The sequence below is a fragment of the Mustelus asterias genome, chromosome 5 (assembly GCF_964213995.1).
Source record: "Mustelus asterias chromosome 5, sMusAst1.hap1.1, whole genome shotgun sequence".
In the NCBI taxonomy this organism is placed as follows: Eukaryota; Metazoa; Chordata; class Chondrichthyes; order Carcharhiniformes; family Triakidae; genus Mustelus; species Mustelus asterias.
The window spans coordinates 141,947,901-141,962,853 of record NC_135805.1 but is presented as its reverse complement, the minus strand read 5'-3'; the positions used below and the strand labels follow the sequence as shown (position 1 = coordinate 141,962,853).

The 14,953-nt window shown below is 42.9% G+C and overlaps 1 protein-coding gene across 1 annotated transcript in view; it reads right to left on the bottom strand.

The window, feature by feature from the left end:
* Nucleotides 1-1,058: 1,058 nt before the first annotated feature.
* Nucleotides 1,059-14,953, bottom strand: part of fbxo16 (F-box protein 16) — a 47,293-nt gene continuing 33,398 nt past the window's right edge. Inside the window, exons 7-9 of the mRNA XM_078213776.1 lie at nucleotides 14,607-14,709; nucleotides 4,746-4,971; nucleotides 1,059-2,234 (exon numbers count right to left, since the gene is read on the bottom strand). Coding sequence (XP_078069902.1) covers nucleotides 2,167-2,234; nucleotides 4,746-4,971; nucleotides 14,607-14,709 — 397 coding nt within the window. The 3' untranslated portion in view covers nucleotides 1,059-2,166. The remainder of the gene's footprint in view (nucleotides 2,235-4,745; nucleotides 4,972-14,606; nucleotides 14,710-14,953) is intronic.

Genomic DNA, 14,953 nt, shown 5'->3' with positions numbered 1-14,953 from the left:
TATAGCACTAATCTCAGTAGACTACTGTCAAGTTAAATTAATGGAACAATATTCTTCAGAATGTGAAATAAAATCCAATCAGGGCTTGGCGTGCATTTGAACTCAATTTAAAAAAAGTAAAAAGTGACCATGAGACTGTCGGATTGCCGATGGGTTCACTGATGTGTGTAGGGGAAGGAAACATCACAGCCATCCTAATCAGAACTGGTCTTTTTGTGACTCCAGTCCCACAGTTGATTCTTATTTAGTGGCCTATCAAAGTCCCTCAGTTGTAACTAGAGACAATAAACGTCAGCCTTGCCAGCGATGCTCATATTCCAAGAAGGATTTTTTTTTTTAAAGTGATTTTGCTGGGGGTGGGGATTGCAGGGGTTCATCACAATATTTTATTTATTATTGTCACAAATAGGCTTACATTAACACTGCAATGAAGTTACTGTGAAAATCCCCTAGTCGCCACACTCCAGCGCCTGTTTGGGTACACTGAGGGAGAATTTAGTATGGTCAGTGCATCTAACCAGCACGTCTTTCAGACTGTGGGACAAAACTGGAGCACCCGGAGGAAACCCACGCAGACATGGGAAGAACATGCAGACTGGGCACAGACAGTGGTCCAAGCTAGGAATTGAACCCGGGTCCCTGGCGCTGTGAGGCAGCGGTGCTAACCACTGTGCCGCCATGCCATCCCCCATCTCATAAGTAATTGTTTGATGCTGGTTGTGATTACACTGGCACCAGTTCCCCTCTGGAAACTTGCCTGAGTGAGCTGCAGTAACAGGCTATATGACAGTATAGGGTATCATGACTCAGGCCATTTTGTTGGCATTGTGCCAGGTTTTCCAGGTGGGCAGTGGGAGGGGAACGGGTGGGGAAGTGGTGATTTATTAAAACTGATCCGAATTGGAAACTCTGGCTGAATACTTCCACTCCCAATCTGAAGATTATTGAGCCAGCAGTAAGGGCAGGGCAAGACCAGCCTGCTCAGAACTGACGAGAGATTGAACCAAAACGTCTCTACATATTTTGTTCTTCCAAGGAATGCCCACATCCCAGCAATTAATTTAAAAAGGTTTATTATGTATTGTTCTAATTAATGATTCATTCAACAATCATGACTTAAACAATTTATTTGAGACAGTACATTCGAAAGTCTACTCAACTAACTTTACAGCAATCATTTATACTTCACGTCAATCAATTAATCATAATGTCACCACACTGCAATAGAGTTCACATCGTTTTAAAAAAATCCAATACAGCTCTTTGGAACTGGTGCAAATGCACGATCTCTGTGGCTAGGGGGAAGTGATCGTAAACTTAAGCTTTGAAAAAGGTAAAATGATCTTGTGAACATTTTATTCCTCTTGGACTTTCCCCACACAGGGATTGCAGACCTCAACTAACTCTGCACAAAAGCCTCTGCCAGCAGTCGCAATCAGCTGCAGGTTTCCATCCCTACCTGGGGGTTAGCTCCTCTTTTCATTTGTACTCTGTTCTCACACATCGGGTGACATCCAAAGCTCAATAATAGATAGGACAAGAGAAATAGATAATATTTTATTCAATCTTCCAGGCTTTGTTGATATGTTTCTTAATAATTTGAGACATACTATAAAATGCACTGTGGCACAGTGGTTAGCACTGCTCCCTCACAGCGCCATTCCGCCTCGGGTCACTGTCTGTGTGGAGTCTGCACATTCTCCCCATGTCTGCATGGGTTTCCTCCGGGTGCTTCGATTTCCTCCCACAGTCCAAAGATGTGTGGGTTAGGTTGATTGGCCATGCTGAATTGACCCTTAGTATCAGGGGGATTGGCAGGGTAAATGTGTGAGGTCACGGGAAGAGGGCCTGGGTGGGATGTGGTCAGTGCACAATCGATGGGTCGAATGGCCTCCTTCTGTACTGTAGGGATTCTATGAAATGCCTTTAGTTCTCATTTTGTTTCTTACTTTCACCAAAATGAAACCAAAAGGAATTACAATCATTTAACCCAATCACTCAAAGTGTCGCACTTCATTTTGTGTGGTTATCGGGGGTGTTAATATGTAAATCCAGCAGTTCCTTCAGTGTAGTCGCACTCCAGTTCACCCAGTCTTTGCCGTTCTGCACTAGCTGGCTCGGCCTGTTGGTGGGTTTACTGTCTCTGCTCCAGATGGCTTCACCCTCTCAGTCTTCATCAGACCCTCTCTCCGATATGGGGAAATTCCATGGCTGACTCTCAAAGAGTGGGCATGCTGGAGGGGAGGTGGGAGCAGAGAACACAGCAAGACAGTTATTTGCTTTGCTTTCCTTTGGCTGCGTTATTCTCCTCTTTTTCAAATAAAAAAGTGAGCAATTGTGGAACCCATCAGCCTCCAGAGAGAATAACATTAGCAATGATACAAGCACTGATCTCCCGAGCACAGGCGCATTGTCCCATTAAAGTTATCTCTCTTTTTTCACGGCTTCAAACTCAGGCAGAAATTAAGAAATGCATAAGACGTAGAGGTACAAACACAGCTTTATACTGAACACTTGCAGCAACTAAAGGGTCATTTACAGTAGATGATAAATAAATTCAGCCCCAGGGCAATGTATGATACACATATTTGGTAAAGACTCTGCTTCTTGTGGTTTCTCCAAAGCACGGTTTACATTAATCCTGTGCATGCCAATGCCACACGACTAGGGAATATTCACAGTAACCTCATTGCAGTGTTAATGTAAGCGTACTTGTGACACTAATAAATACATTTTAAAAAACCATGTATCATCCAATCTTCTCTGCAATATCCATTTCAACAGATAATGTTGATTATAACATAATGGGCAGCAGAGTGGCGCAGTGGTTAGCACTGCTGCCCCACAGCTCCAGGGACCTGGGTTCGATTCCCGGCTTGGGTCACTGTCTGTGTGGAGTCTGTACGTTCTCCCCGTGGGTTTCCTCCAGGTGCTCTAGTTTGCTCCCACAGTCCAAAGATGTGCGGGTTACTTTAATTGCCCATGTTAAAATTGTCCCGGCATGCGTAGGTTAGAGGGATTAGTGGGGTAAATACGTGGGGTTACGGGGATAGGGCCTGGGTAGAATTGTTGTCGGTGCAGACTAGATGGGCCTCTATTGCACTGTAGGGATTCTATGATAAATGTTTTAGAAACAACAAAAAACTTATTATTTCAGCAATTTTCACACTAATCTGCTACCATATGACAACCTGACACTGTACCACGCCTCCATATACAGTGCACTGACAGCAATAGAATAGTGAATCCTTTCACTATAAAACTAGATAGTTTTGTTACTGTAAGAACGCACAGTGGATGGAACATGCTTCTCTGCTAAGAGGAAACATCTGAAGAGTAAGAAGGTCATTGCTTCAAGCTCGAGAAACGTGAGTACAAAATCTAGGCTGATGGTGTTCTGCAGGGATCAGTGCTGGGACCTCTGCTGTTTTGTAATATATATAAATGACTTGGAAGAAAACTTAGCTGGTCTGATTAGCAAGTTTGCAGATGATACTAAGATTGGTGGAGTTGCGGATAGTGATGAAGATTGTTAGAGAATACAGCAGGTTATAGATAGGCTGGAAAATTGGGTGGACAGAGAAATGATAGATGGAATGTAATTTGGACAAATGCGAGGTGATGCATTTTGGTAGATCCAATTCAGGTAGGAGCTATAAAATAAATGGCAGAACAATCAGGAGCATAGACACACAGAGAGATCTGGGAGTACAGGGCCACAGATCCTTAAAATGGCAGCACAGGTGGAAAAAATGATGAAGAAAGCATATGGCACGCTTGTCTACATCGGATGGGCATCAATTACAAAAGTTGGCAAATTATGTTACAGTTGTAAAAAACTTTGGTTAGGCCACATTTGAATTGCTGTCACCAATTCTGGTCACCACACTACCAGAAGGACGTGGAGACTTTGGAGAGAGTACAGAAAAGGTTTACCAGGATGTTGCCTGGTATGGAGGGTATTAGACATGAGGAAAGGTTCAATAAACTGAGATTGTTCTCCCTGGGAAGACGGAGGCTTCTACCTGGTAGAAGTTTATAAAATTATGAGAGGCATAGACAGGGTGAACAGTTGGAAGCTTTTTCCCAAGGCAGAAATTACAAGGGGGCACAAGTTCAAGATAAGGGGGTGAAAGGTTCAGTGGAGATGTGCGGGGAAGTTTTTTACACAGGGGGTGGTGGGGGCCTGGAATGCACTGCCACGTGAGGCAGTCACGATCGCCACATTTAAGACTTACCTTGATAGGCATATGAACTAACGGGGAATAGAGGGATATAAGCAGTCGGTCTAGATAGGTAAACGTGATCGGCGCAGGCTTGGAGGGCTGAAGGGCCTGTTCCTGTGCTGTACAGGTCTTTGTTCTTTGAGGGAGGGAGTGGAGTTGCAGTCTGCTGTCTCAATTGGACACAAAAGATCCCACCTCAGGATGTACCCCCTCCCCCCATCATCAATATTTATCCTTCAACCAACACAACTAAAAACAGAATCCCTGGTCATTTCCTCATTGCTGTTTGTGGGATCTTATTGTGCACCCACTGGCTGCGGCATTTTCTATGGTAGTAGCAGTGGCTTGAAACACTTTGGACATTCTGAGAATGCAAAAGGCGCTATATAAATGCACCAGCTTTTTAAAAATTTCTATTTCTGCAGCCACTAAGCTAAATATGGTTTGCACAAGTTGCTATTACCAGCGATGCTTCGGCAAGGCTGACAAGGTAATGCAGAGGACTAGCGTTGTACTTACAAGGGGTGCTCCTCTGGGTCCGCAGGGAGGCTTTCTGCCCCCTCTCGCTCATTGCTGGTATGGCAGGTCGAACTGGTGCTGGGCGAATCCCAGCATTCCAGTCAGAACTCCGAGTCAGTGCCTTGACTTCCTCCTTGGAAACAATATCCCCCACTGGACCTTGACGTGCCCAGACTGGGCGCGCTTGGCGCTTCTGACTTAAGCTGAAGTCAAGAGACATGCACATCTGAGCACAAATCAAAGCCAAGAAAACATCAGCAGTGTTGGAAAATAGAAAATGGTTGCAATCAATGTGACTAATGAAAGGCAGGCAGCAAAGACAGAATGCATCATCAGCAGTTGGTACAGTTGATAGAAAGAAGATAAAATACCACATTGATCTAATCTGAGCCATTGCAACATGCCTCATTGCCCCCTTGAGTTAGGACTGGCAGAAAACATCTTCTCCTAAATTGGATGTAAAAATCCCACAGCATTTCTCAAAGAGGGGTAAGATAGTTCTCCTCCGTGCCCTGCCAATAATTAACCCTCAACCACTAATTCCAGATTTCTGGCCATTATCTCATTGGAGTGTGTAGATCTTGCTCTGCACATATTGGCTGCTGTGTTTCCCTTCATTGCAACACTCTTCATTCTTATACTTCATAAGTATTTCATCAGCTGTAAATTGCTTTGGGATGTCCTGAAGTCATGAAAAGGCACAATATCATTGGGCGTTCCTTCTCCCACGCTCTCACCATGTCACATGCCCACCTTCTCACCTTTACATTCTTTTTCTCCCTAGAATTGGATCTAATTCAGACATCTATGCAATAGTCGCCATTATACAATACATTTAAGATGATCACAGAAAAGGACATAAGTATGACGAGAACCAAGTTAACAGATTGAAGAAAAGCTGACTTTGAGGGGCTGAGAACAGAACTTGGGAAAGTAAAATGAATAACTATATTGGCCTGGTCCAACAACACTCAAGAAGCTGGATACCAGAGCAAAGCAGCTCACTTGATTGGCACGCCATCCACAAACGTTCATTCCTTCCAACATGGATGAACATTAGCAGCAGTGTGTACCATCTACAAGATGCAGTGTTGGAACTCATCAAGGCTCCTCTGACAGCAGCTTCCAAACCCACATCTAGAAGTTCAATGATTGCAGACACATGGGAACACCATCACCTGCAAGTTCCCCTGCAAGTCACTCACCATCATGACTTGGAAACATATTGGCTTTCCTTTACTGTCACTGGGTCAAAATCCTAGAATTTCCTCCCTAACAGCACTGTGGGTGTACCTACACTACAGCAGTTCAAGAAGGCAGCTCATTACCACCTTCTCAAAGGCAATTAGGGATGGGTAATAAATGCTAGCCCAGCCAACAATGTCCACATCCCACAAATGAATAAAAAATGATGTAGAACAACACTGGGGAACATTTAAAACTGTGTTCAACAGAATACAGGAAAAATACATTCTGCTAAGAAGAAGGAATAATCTAAATACTAATGGCTCCATGGATGAATGAAGACATAATGGAACAACTGATGGTTAAGAACGAGGCATATATTAGGTACATAGACAGCAGAGAAATCAGGTGAGAGGTCAAAAAACAATGAGGATGACAAAGAGGAAATATAAAATTAAATGATCAAGAAACATAAAATAAGAAAGTATTTCATAGGCATGTCAATAAAAGGGGAGGATGTGATAGGAATAGGATTATTAAGGGATAATCACGATAACACCATAGGTAACGATAGTGTGATAGAATAGAATCCCTACAGTGCAGAAGAGGCCATTTGGCTCATCAAGCCTTCCTCACACTCTGACGGATTATTTTACTCAAGCTCTCTCTCCCACTCTATGTCCATAGCCCCACACATGGCTAATCCAACTAACCTACACATCTTTGGAAACTCAGGGGAAATTTACATGGCCAATCCACCTAATCTGCACATCTTTGGACTGTGGGAGGAAACTGGAACACCCGGAGAATTTAGCATGGCAATGCACCTAACTAGCATGACTTTCAAACTATGGGAGGAAACCAGAGCACCCGGAGGAAACCCACGCAGACTGATAGGATAGGGAGACATGATACTGAATGATGAGATGAGTAATAAAATAAAAATGGGAATATATTGAAGAAGCAAAACAAACTCAAAAAGGATAAAAGCTCTGGTCCAGATGAATTGAATCCACATATTTTAAAATAATCTAGCAAAGAGATAGCAGAAGCATTACTATTCATAATTAATAATTTGTTTGAAAAAATATATTGTGCCAGTGGGTTGGTAGACAGCTGAAGTAATTACTATATTTAAGAAAGGGACAAAACATGTCCAGGTAATTATAAAGCAACCAGTTTAACATCAGTGGTAGAAAAAATAGTTGAGTTCTTACTAAAGGAAAGAAGATTTAGAAATTAGAAATGTAATAATGAACAGCAAGCATGGATTACAAAAGGGTAAATTTTGCTTCACGACTTTATTGAATTCTTGAGGAGTAGAGAACTGTAATGTAGTGGGTGTAATTTATCTGGATTTTCAAAAGATTTGAGATAAGGTGTCCAAGATTGACTAATGAGTAAGGTTAGAGGTCAGGGGACAAGTGGTAGCACGGATTGCTATTTGGCTTCAAAGTAGAAAGCAAAGAGTGGGAGTTATTCAGAGTGGCAGAAGGTGGGAATGGTGTTCCACCAGGATCAGTGCTGGGACCACTGATGTTCACAATTTACATTAACAATTTGAACTTTGGAATCAAAAGCACTTAATTCACAGATTGCACCAAATTGGGGGAAAGTCAATACTGAGGAGGACAAAAATAAACTGACAGGACGGACATATGGGGCGGGATTTTCCAGCCGCGCTCGCCCCAAAACCGGAAAATCCCACTCGTGATCAACGGACCTTTCCATGGTCCACCCCTTGCCCGCTACAATTCCCGTGGTGGGCGGAACGGGAAAATTCACCACAAGAAGTTCAACACAGACAATTGTGAGACAGTACATTTTGGAACAAGAGTAGGGAAGCCACTCATTACTTGGAAGGTGCAAGTTTGGAGGAAAGGGACCTCGGAGTGGAAATACATGGATCAATAAAAGTTGTGCCACAGGTTTCTATTATGTGCCATCAAAAACAAACTGAGCATTAGGTTTTATTTCTAGAGGGATAGAATTGAAAAGTAGGAGGTTATGCTAAACCTGTATTAAATCTTGGTCAGATCATACTTAAGAGTCTCGCACGCAGTTCTGATTGTCACATTGTCAATACCCTTGTCGTAAGGGTTTTGAGGCACTGGAGAGTGCAGAGAAGATTTACATGGATGATACCAGGAATGTGAAGTTATACAAGTCAGGAAAGGATTAACAGGCTCTTCCCTCTTTTAAATAATAAGGCTGAAGGGTAATCTGATAGAGGTCCTTAAATTGTTGAAAGGTTTTGATTGAGTGTATATAGAGAGAATGCTTCCTCTTGTGGGCAAGAGCTGAACTACAGGCTATCCATGTAAGAAAATCACCAATGAAACTTCTTAACGTAATGAATGGTAAGCATGTGGAACTCACTACCACACGGAGTGGTTGAAGCAAATCGTGTAGATGTATTTACTTAAACTAGACAAGTATATGATGGAGAAGGTGACGTGATGATAGATTTGGATGAGTAAAGACGGGGAGAAGCCTCAAGTGGAGCGTAAGCACCAGCATGGACTGGTTGTTCAAACGGCCTGTTTCTGTGCTGTATATCCTCTGTAAACTTATGTCATTGCTATGTGAAAGCCACAAAAGCTCCACAAAAGCCTTTCATAAAAGATGAAAGAGTTATTGGCTATGAAAAATCCAGGGTATGGATTTTTCTGGCAATTTCTTCTCCAAATCTATTATCTTTGTTAAAAATGTTCTGCTCAGCTTCATTATCTTCTTACCTAATCTTCTGTTATTTTAACTTGGGCACCCTTGTATTTCAGCCCTTCATTTATTGTCTTGTCTCCAACAAAAGGGGCGGCACGGTGGCACAGTGGTTAGCACTGCTGCTTCACAGCTCCAGGGTCCCGGGTTCGATTCCCGGCTCGGGTCACTGTCTGTGTGGAGTTTGCACATTCTCCTCGTGTCTGCGTGGGTTTCCTCCGGGTGCTCCGGTTTCCTCCCACAGTCCAAAGATGTGCGGGTTAGGTTGATTGGCCATGCTAAAAAATTGCCCCTTAGAGTCCTGAGATGCGTAGGTTAGAGGGATTAGCGGGTAAATATGTGGGGGTAGGGCCTGGGTGGGATTGTGGTCGGTGCAGACTCGATGGGCCGAATGGCCTCCTTCTGCACTGTAGGGTTTCTATGATTTCTTTCTATGAAAATAAAACCAGACTGTTATCGCCGCTCTTACAGAGAGAGGCGCAGTAATGGGGAACTGTCACTAGATGGCTTAAAAGCACCAATTTTGGCAAGCAATAGAGCTGACAGAGCAAACAATGTTAATCCTCACTCGTATTCAGCATTTCCACTATATCCTAGCACTGCAATTGGCCTCAGGGAGTGACCATAAGACCATCAGATATAGGAGCAGAATTAGGCCATTCAGCCCATTGAGTCTTTTCCGCTATTCAATCATGGCCAATATGATTCTCATCCCCATTCTCCTGCCTTCTCCCCGTAACCCTTGGTCCCCTTATTGATCAATAACCTATCTATCTCTGTCTTAAAGACACTCAATGACCTGGCCTCCACAGCCCCCTGTGGCAGTGAGTTCCACAGATTCACCACCCTTTCACACCACCCATCTATGGCGGGTAAGTGGAACTGATTCACTTCAGATCAGCCATGATTTTGTTGAATGGCGGGGCAGGCTCAAGGGGCTAGATGGCCTACTCCTGCTCCTATTTCTTATGTTCTTTCTTATGTTCTTATCTAGACTCGGCCTGTTGGATTTGGTACTGTGTTCACATTGGGAGTAGCACAGGTCAGGTTTGAGGGCTGCTCCCTGGTACATCCTCTTCCTTGGTCCTTGTAAATATATGCTTGCTCCAGAGTCTGGAATGTTTTTTCCAATAAGCTTCACTCATTTTTAAGGGCTTGTAATGAGTGGGTAAATAGGCACTGCTTGCTGGTGTTGATAAATGGTGTGATGCCCACAGATGCCAGTGTTAGTGGCAGAGGATTGTCCCTTTGCTACCAACATTCCCATGTGTGCTGCAAGGTTTTGCCTGGCCCAAGAAAAATACTTTCAAATCATTGCTTTAGAAAGTATCTTAGGGGAATTTGCTTATTTGCTAACTAATAGAATGCTGGCCTTTTTCTCAAGGGGTGGAGAATACAAAGGACAGGAAATGCGCTTTCACTTGTACACAGCCCTCACTTGGAGCACTTCATTCAGTTCTGGGCTCTCTGTACTTTGGGATGAGTTGATTGGCCTCGGAACGATACTGCACAGATTTAGCAGAATAATATCAGGGCTAAAAGAGGTATATTTTGAGGACTTGGGTTGGATTCAACTTATTTAGAGAATTGGAAGGTGATCCGATTGAAGTGTTCAAAACGATGAAGGGATTTGATAGCATGGGTACAGAGAAACTATTTCCTCTGACAGAGGAATCCAGAATAAGGAGGCACAATTTCAAACTACGAGCTAGGCTTTTGGAAATCAGGACAATAGAAATCTGAAACTGTCTGCCCCAAAAACCTGTGGCTGCTGGCAATCATTTTCAAGAATGAGATTGATAATTTTTTGTTGAACTAGGGTATGAAGGGATAAGGAGCAAAGCTAGATAAATGGACTTGAGGTACAAATTGGCCATGATTAAACTGAATGTGGTCAAGGCCAACTTCTGCTTCTATGATGGCTAATCTCTGTACATGTGCAAACTGCAATACTAGGAAGCATTATTGCTCCAAACCCACTCCTACTCTGCTTCTGCCCACTGCCATTTTTACCAAGGCTTTTGGACAGACAGCCAAGACTCTTATCGGAAACAGAGTCTCATTCTATAATGGGAATCACGTGCAGTATTCAAGTCCCAGGAGGCAGAACTGCTAGTGTCCACTCCAAAGTGGCATTGCTGCAAAACATCGACCCTATGAACCTCCAAACTATCCGCCAGGATTGAAACAGTCACCTCCACTGCCTTGGCTCTTCTAAGGAATCACCAAAATTTCCCACTTCCTCTAATTAGAATCTGGGGCCTGAGTTCAAATCCTACCATGGCAGCTGGGAGAATTTTAATTAACTAATTAATTAATCAATTATTTAACAAACTGGAATTAAAAAGGTAGTCTTGTTAATAATGATCGTGAAATTACTGGATTGTCACAAAAAACCCCCATCTGGTTCACAATTGTCCACCAGGGAAGGAAATCTTCCATCCTTAGCCTGGCCTGGCCTACATGAGTCTCCAGGTCCACAGCAATGTGGTTGACTCTTAACTGGCTTGCTAGGCCAGTTCAAAGGGTTGTATCAAACAGCTGCAGAAAAATGTACTGTAGTTCACTTACACCATATGGGCTGCAACAATTCAAAAAGACAGCTCACCATCACCTTCTCAAGGGCAATTATAGATTGGCATTAAATGTTGGCCTTGCCAGCAATGCTCACATCCCAAGGGCAAATATTAGTTAGGTCTTACAGTTAGGGATCCTCTCAGAAGAAGCAATCACAGTATGGTTGAATTTAAAATACAGATGGAGCGTGAGAAGGTAAAATCCAATACCAGTGTCTTGTGCTTAAATAAAGGAGACTACAAAGCGATGAGGGAGGCGTTGGCTAAGATAGACTGGGAGCAAAAACTTTATGGTGGGACAACTGAAGAACAGTGGAGGACTTTCAAAGCAATCTTTCACAGTGCTCAGCAAAAGTATATACCAGTGATAAGGAAGGACTGTAGAAAAAGAGATAATCAGCCATGGATATCTAAGGAAATAAAGGAGGGTATCAAATTGAAAGAAAATGCATACAAAGTGGCAAAGATTAGTGGGAAACTAGAGGATTGAGAAATCTTTAAAGGTCAACAGAAAGCCATGAAAAAAGCTATAAAGAAAAGTAAGATGGATTATGAGAGTAAACTAGCTCAGAATATAAAAACAGATAGCAAAGGTTTCTACAAATATATAAAATGAAAAAGAGTGGTTCAAGTAAACATTGGTCCTTTAGAGGATGAGAAAGGGGATGTAATAACTGGAAATGAGAAAATGGCTGAGGCAATGAACAGGTATTTTGTGTCGGTCTTCACAGTGGAAGATACAAATAACATGCCAAAAATTGATGACAGGAAGGCGATGGCAGGTGAGGACCTAGAAACTATCATTATCACGAAAGAGGTAATGTTGGGAAAGCTAATAGGACTAAAGGTAGACAAGTCTCCTGGTCCTGATGGAATGCATCCCAGGGTACTAAAAGAGATGGCGGGAGAAATAGCAAATGCACTAGTGGTAATTTACCAAAATTCGCTGGACTCTGGAGTGGTTCCCGCAGATTGGCAAACAACAAATGTGACGCCACTGTTTAAAAAAGGAGGTAGACAAAAGGCGGGTAACTATAGGCCGGTTAGCTTAACTTCTGTAGTAAGGTAAATGCTTGAATCTATCATCCAGGAAGAAATAGCGAGACATCTGGATATAAATTGTCCCATTGGTAAGATGCAGCATGGGTTCATGAAGGGCAGGTCATGTTTGACTAATTTGGTGGAATTCTTTGAGAACATTACATGTGCAGTGGACAATGGGGAACCTGTGGATGTGGTGTATCTGGATTTCCAGAAGGCATTTGACAAGGTGCCGCACTAAAGACTGCTGCATAAGATAAAGGTGCACTGTGTTACGGTAATGTATTAGCATGGATAGAGGATTGGTTAACTAACAGAAAGCAAAGAGTGGGGGTAAATGGGTGTTTTTCTGGTTGGTGATCAGTGACTAGTGGTGTGCCTCAGGGATCAGTGTTGGGACCGCAATTGTTTACGATTTACATAGATGATTTGGAGTTGGGTACCAAATGTAGTGTGTCAAAATTCGCAGATGACACTAAGATGAGTGGCAGAGGAAAGTGTGCAGAGGATGCTGAAAGCCTGCAAAAGGATATAGATAGTCTAAGTGAGTGGGCGAGGGTCTGGCAGATGGAGTACAATTTTGGTAAATGTGAGGTCATCCATTTTGGTAAGAATAACAGCAAAATGGACTATTAATTAAATGGTAAAAAATTGCAGCATGTGCTGTGTAGAGGGACCTGGGTGTCCTTGTGCAAGAATCACAAGGAATTGGTTTGCAGGTGCAGCAGGTAATTAAGAAGGCAAATGGAATTTTCTCCTTCATTGCTAGAGGAATAGAGTTTAAAAACAGCGAGGTTATGCTGCAGCTGTATAAGGCGCTGGTGAGGCCACACCTGGAGTACTGTGTACAGTTTTGGCCTCCTTACTTGAGAAAGGATATACTGGCAGTGGAGGGGGTGCAGAGGAGATTCACTAGGTTGATTCCGGAGTTGAGAGGGTTGGCTTATGAGGAGAGACTGAGTAGACTGGGGCTATTCTCATTGGAATTCAGAAGAATGAGGGGAGATCTTATAGAAACATATCAGATTATGAAGGGAATAGATAAGATAGAAGCAAGGAAGTTGTTTCCACTGGCGGGTGAAACTAGAACTAGGGGGCATGGTCGCAAAATAAGGGGGAGCAGATTTTAGGACTGAGTTGAGGTTGAACTTCTTCACACAAAGGGTTGTGAATCTGTGGAACTCCCTGCCCAGTGAAGCACTTGAGGCTATCTCATTGAATGTTTTTAAGGCAAGGATAGATAAATTTTTGAACAGTAAAGGAATTAAGGGTTATGGTGAGCGGGCAGGTAAGTGGCGTTGAGTCCACGAAAAGATCAGCCATGATCTTATTGAATGGTGGAGCAGGCTCAAGGGGCCAGATGGCCTACTCCTGCTCCTAGTTGTTATGTTCTTATTAAAAGAATGAGGGAGGCAGGTACAGGCATGTAAGAGACCGAATAGACTAGAAAAGATGGATTGTGTTTAACTGTGACTACAAGTAAAGAGCACTAACTGGGATGGTTTTTCAGCTATAGTCATGGCTACAAACACTAGAATCAATGAAGGAGTAGTTGGATGATGTGGTGGTGGAATTGCAGGTCAAAATGGAAAGATGAATTCATTAGACCGAATGATCAGTCTCACCTGTACTGGTAGACTTCAGTTCCTCTTTTTGCTCAGACAGCGACAACGAAACTTGTGAAGCCTTGAGACTCCACAAACTGTGGCTAAAAGAGGAACTGGTGCTTTCATTTTGGGTGTAACCTCAATATTATTTTCACACCCTGGGGAATAGCTCTAGGAATTAGTGCCTGGGTCGTGATGCAGGAAAGTTATTCTTGCCTGAAGGGCTGCCTCCTATGAAGGCCCTTTGGTCACTTCCAAGCAGGCAACATTTGCAATTGCAAGCTGTTGGGTAGACAAATACATGTGTTCGCTGTGGAAGGAGCCAGTGCAATCAGTGCAGCTCTGAAAATAGGGTCCCATCATCCACTGAAAACTATAGGAACTCATCCTTAATCAACTGGCAATGAAAATCTAAATACAGGAATCTCATCAATAACATGCAAATAGTTAACTCTGATTCTGCTTAAGAATTTAGCAAAAGTGACAGTGAAATAGATATCATTAGGAAGGAAACCAAGAGAGTAAAACTGGCCTCTGCCAAAAATGGGGTAAAGCCAATAGCCAGAACTGGACGCCTGTATCACCCTGTGCCCCATTTCCTTTCCACTGAAATCAATGGAATAGTGGGTTGCTACTTCACCACGGGCCACTTTGTTCTTTCTCTAAAGACCAAATTTACCCTCCTCAAAGTTCCTAAAGGAAAGCGAGAAAGCCAGTACTAGCGAGCCTACCAATGATTTTGCTTTCCTCATTTTGTAGTTTGCTGATGGATGCTTCTTTCTTTCACGAGCCTGTCGGCCAAGAGCAGCGGGGGCTCCGACTTCCTTCTTTCTCCTGGGAAAATAAAGCAGCTCGCATTCAAAAACAAGGATAATACATGTTAAAGACATGTTAGTTAAATATTAAAGTTGCAGAATAAATAGGCAGCAATGCAGAAGAGCAGATGAAAGAGGTGCAGGGCCAATCCATTACCTGTAGGGAAGTTACGTGGAGGATATTTATTGCTATGTGACCAATTCCAATGAACAACAAGCTCTGTTAACTTATGCCAAACATCAAAGCAGACACCGGATAGAAA